The sequence below is a fragment of the Terrapene carolina genome, unplaced genomic scaffold (assembly GCF_002925995.2).
Source record: "Terrapene carolina triunguis isolate 2854851 unplaced genomic scaffold, T_m_triunguis-2.0 Scaffold631, whole genome shotgun sequence".
NCBI classification, from domain to species: Eukaryota; Metazoa; Chordata; order Testudines; family Emydidae; genus Terrapene; species Terrapene triunguis.
In genome coordinates, this window is record NW_020664982.1 from 243,987 (window position 1) to 248,035 (window position 4,049).

Here is a 4,049-nt window from a genome sequence, read left to right on the forward strand (position 1 = left end):
TGGCTGCCAGGACCAGGCTCCCTGCCCGTCTCGCTCCCCCAGGCTGCAGCTGCAGCATCCACCAACCAGGAGTTATGCTCCTTTGCTGGGGACGCTGGCAGAGCGTCTGTGAGCAGGGAGGCTACACTCTGGGAGTTCTGAGGCCCCTGCCAGACAGAGCCTCTTGCTGACCCGGCCCTTCAGCGCAGCCCCAGGGCACACAGTTCCATCCACTTGCGTTGCCAGACAGAGCTTGCATAGGGAATAGAGATGGGGCTGCGCTCAGGGGCTTGAGCATGGTCCAGCCTGCTTTCCCTGCACAGCACTGAAGGGCCAGGGTCCGGAGCAGTGTGGAAAGATGCACCCATGTGTACTGACCCTCTGCTGTTGAAATATAGGAGAAACGGCACCCCCTACTGATTGAGTATGGGACAGGCAATTTTCTATTTAAATAAGGGACGTCCCTTGTAATATGGGACTGCTGGCAGTGCTGATAACACTGGAGCTTCCGGGATAGAAGAACTGAGCAACTGGCACAGCTCCAGCAGCCGGAACAGCGTGACATTCCAGCCTTTTACACTTAGCCACACCACCCACAAGTCTTTTGTCTCTGGATAGTCCCTACCCATTTCAACATCTGTGGGTTAGGTCACCTGACCACTCTGTTGCTGTGCTCACAGAAAACCTCCCCATAAAGTAAACACGTTATAACAGAGACAACTACGAACAAACAATAGGAGTTATTCAAGCTTTATGGTCTTGTTGGAGAGCGAGGCTTCCTGTGACGCAGCGAGCAGTGCGGGGAATGGACGGCTGATTTGTCTCTCTTGAAGTTTGCTCATATTGTGGGTCTGGATTGCCGCTCTTGTGTTTCCTGTCAGAGCAGCAGAGAGCTCAGAATAGGGAGGGGCGGCCGTGCCCTCTCCAGCTCTCTGGGTCCTGGCCCCAGACACCACCCTGTAGAGCTGCAGTCCCATCCCCTCCATGGCGATGGCTCCTTGGCCCAATCCTGCCTTGGTCTCCTTCTGGCTCCTGTCTCTCTGCTCCATCACCCTGGCTGGTAAGTGACCCCTGTTCTGCTGAATGCCTCAGTCCTATTTCCCATCCCAGTCATTTCCCCCCAGGGCTGGGTGCTGCAGGGTCCCCTGGGGTTGGAGTCCTACATGCCTAGGTCCCATTCCCATCCCGGTCTCTCTTTTTCCTACAGGGGTTCACCATATCTCCTATCTCCAGCTCATCTCCCCTCAGGTGGCCTCTGGTCTGCCCAAGCGACTGCAAGTGATGAGGGTGAATGACCTGGTGCTCTCAGTCTATGACAGCAACACACGCAGGCAAGCTCCCCGCAATGGGTACAGCCCAGGGAACCAGGAAAGCCAGCAGTTCTGGAATGCACGCAGGGCTGGGTGCCTGGCCTGGGACTTCTGGGTGGAGACTGAGTACCAGGGCCTGGTGCGGGAGATGAACGCCAGCGCCCCAAAGGCGGGTGAGTTCCCTTCCCTCAGAACTGAGCTTGGCTCAGAAAGGGAATAGTTGGGCAGCTCAAAGGAGGTGGGAGGGAACTGGGGGGGGGGGACACAAGAGGGGAGTGACTTTCCTGATACATAGTGGTTAGAGTCAGGGAGGGAGGCTGGGATCCAGGACTTCTCAGTTCTATTCCCAGCTCTGGGAGAGGAGTGGGGTCTGGTGGATTGCAGGGTGGGGAGTGCTGGGAGTCAGGAATCCTGAGTTCTATGCATGGGAAAATTTCTCCCCCACTCTGGCCCCTGGTGGTAGCTGCATACTCAGTTGCTCACACACCCATTCTTCACCCAGAGCCCTACTACATGCAGGTCTTGAAGACCTGTGAGCTGGACGATGCCACCGGTGCTGTCCGAGCTGTCACCAGATATTCCCTCAATGGGGAGGACGTGCTGCAGCATCAGACCGACCAGAACCGCTGGTTTTCGGTGCACCCGGCAGCCTGGCGAGTGGCAGAGCGCTGGAACCGCGAAGGGGAGACTTCTGCTGTGCTGAATCACCTCCCACTGCAGCAATGCAGGTTCTGGATGGAGAGGTCTGTGCCATTCACCACTCAGAAGACAGGTGATAGTTCTGCCAATGCCCCTCAGTCTCGACCTGCAGTCCCCTGCTATCCCATTCCCTGTGACTAATATCCCTTCCTCGCCCTCCCCCCAGCCCAGCCCTCAGTGCATGTGGCCTTCGTCCCAGGGACCCAGGACCGGCAGCAGCGCCTCATCTGCCACGTGACGGGGTTCTATCCCCGTGACATCGAGGTGACCTGGGAGCGGGGGGGCCAGGTGGCCCTGGGGGAGCAGCTGACCAGCGGGATCCGGCCAAATGGGGACCCCACCTTCCAGATCCAGGTGTCCATCGAGCTGGGGCAGGAGGGGATCGACCCCACAGAGCATGTGTGTGTGGTGAGACACAGCAGCCTGGGGGATACCCCTCTGAGGGTGACCTTGGGTGAGTACTGGGGGGGGCAGAACAGGGGGAGCAGTGGGGAGAAGCTAGGAATGGGGCCACTCCTATTGAGGGAGAAGATGGAAACAAGGGATGGGGGAAAAGGGAGTTGGGAAGTGCAGAGGGACCATTTTGGGGGGCACCAGGATATGGGTAGGCAGAGAGAGGTACTAGGGTTAGGGGTAGGTAGAGAAGTGTTTTGGGGGGTTCAAAGGGGAGGGGCAGGCAGAGGAGCACAATGCGGGGCTCAGAGGTGAGGGGAAAGCACAGGGGGGTTTTGGGCAGCTGGCAAATAATGAGGGGTATGCAGAGAAGGGGTTCTAGTGGGGCACAGAGGGGAGAGGATATGAGAGAGGGGGGCTCACAGACTGGGAGGGGAAGGCAGAGAAGGGGCTGTCTAGATGCAGGGCAGACACATGGGGGATGGGTGGCTGGGAGGGCCAGTTCAACTGGGGGATGGAGGCACTAGCCCAGAGATATCAGGCAGGTGCAGGGGCAGTGAGAGGCAAAAGGGCTTTGGCCGGCCCATGGCTCAGTTTGTCTCGGGACATTTACAGATTCCCAGGCCACAGGCCAACCTGGTATCCTGGTGATTGTTCCTGTCTGCGTCCTTGCGCTGCTTGGAATCGTGGCCCTGGGCTGGTACCTGAGGAGGAGGCCAGGTGAGTGATGCCCCCCTTCCCTGCAGCACAGCTCCTGCCCTGCAGCACAGCGTTCCCTAGAGCCACACTGGGGTAATGGGGTCAGCACTGACTGGTGGGGGAGAGCGCTCCCTACTGAGCCTCCACCCTGCAGCGCTTGGTCTCCCAGACACATAGCAAGCCAGGCTGGCCCTGCTTACCATGAGATCCCAGGGGCTCCATGCTGAGCCCTGGCTGGATAAAGGGGGAGTGGCTGTGGGAAGCTGTCCCCCAGCTGTGATCCCCATTGTCCCCACACACACACCCTCACTCCCAGGCACCAAGGTCTCCAGATGAGTCAATTGTTGCTTGTGCTTCCCCTGCAGGGGCCCAGAAGGGGCCGTATCATCCGGCACAGACACAGCCAGAGACTGTAGACTCTGCTCCAGCCACCGCTAAGCCAGCAGGAGACTCCTCGTCCACAGCACCTTCTCTCACGGATGCCACCGAGTGACCAGACACGGAGACAGCTGTGTAATGGCCATCACCACAGACTGGAGCCACATGGACCATCCCTGGCAAAGGGAAGGTGCAGGGGGTGGGGGGTAACGAATAAGGCCAAAATCCCTGAGGTACAGGGTGGGGTGTGTGACGTTGCACCCCATATGTTTTATGGAAATATGCTTATGAATGTGAATATGATGTAAATGGAATATGCTTTATGCAAATGGTATAAACTTGTATCACTGTTGTAGTCACACCAATGAGGGCCGTCAATGGGGCATTAGGAACTTGATGGCTCCCATTGACTAGGACAATTGGTTGTAAATGGGTTATTTACCTGCAAGCCTTCCTGTGTATGTGTTGGCCAACCCAGGAAGAATGGAGACTAGGGGTCTTACAGTGACATATGACCATGTCACATGATACTGGAATCCAGCTTAGCCCTTGTACTTTTCCACTGATGAGGCGGAGGTGGGGACCAAGCAC

The 4,049-nt window shown here is 57.5% G+C and overlaps 1 protein-coding gene across 1 annotated transcript; it reads left to right on the plus strand.

The window, feature by feature from the left end:
- Positions 1–689: 689 nt before the first annotated feature.
- On the plus strand, positions 690–3,736 carry LOC112119761 (rano class II histocompatibility antigen, A beta chain-like). The gene is made up of 6 exons (XM_024218553.1): positions 690–1,039; positions 1,187–1,462; positions 1,792–2,061; positions 2,155–2,442; positions 2,997–3,101; positions 3,446–3,736. The coding sequence occupies exons 1-6, from the start codon at positions 964–966 to the stop codon at positions 3,571–3,573; spliced, it is 1,143 nt and encodes a 380-aa protein (XP_024074321.1). The 5' UTR covers positions 690–963; the 3' UTR covers positions 3,574–3,736.
- The last annotated feature ends 313 nt before the right edge of the window (positions 3,737–4,049 follow it).

Excerpts from the sequence above, each read along its gene's own strand:
- LOC112119761 (XM_024218553.1), top strand. The coding sequence starts at position 964 with ATGGCGATGGCTCCTTGGCCCAATCCTGCCTTGGTCTCCTTCTGGCTC. Across the intron at positions 1,463-1,791 it reads CGCCAGCGCCCCAAAGGCGG|AGCCCTACTACATGCAGGTC; the intron begins GTGAGTTCCCTT and ends TTCTTCACCCAG. Across the intron at positions 3,102-3,445 it reads GTACCTGAGGAGGAGGCCAG|GGGCCCAGAAGGGGCCGTAT; the intron begins GTGAGTGATGCC and ends CTTCCCCTGCAG.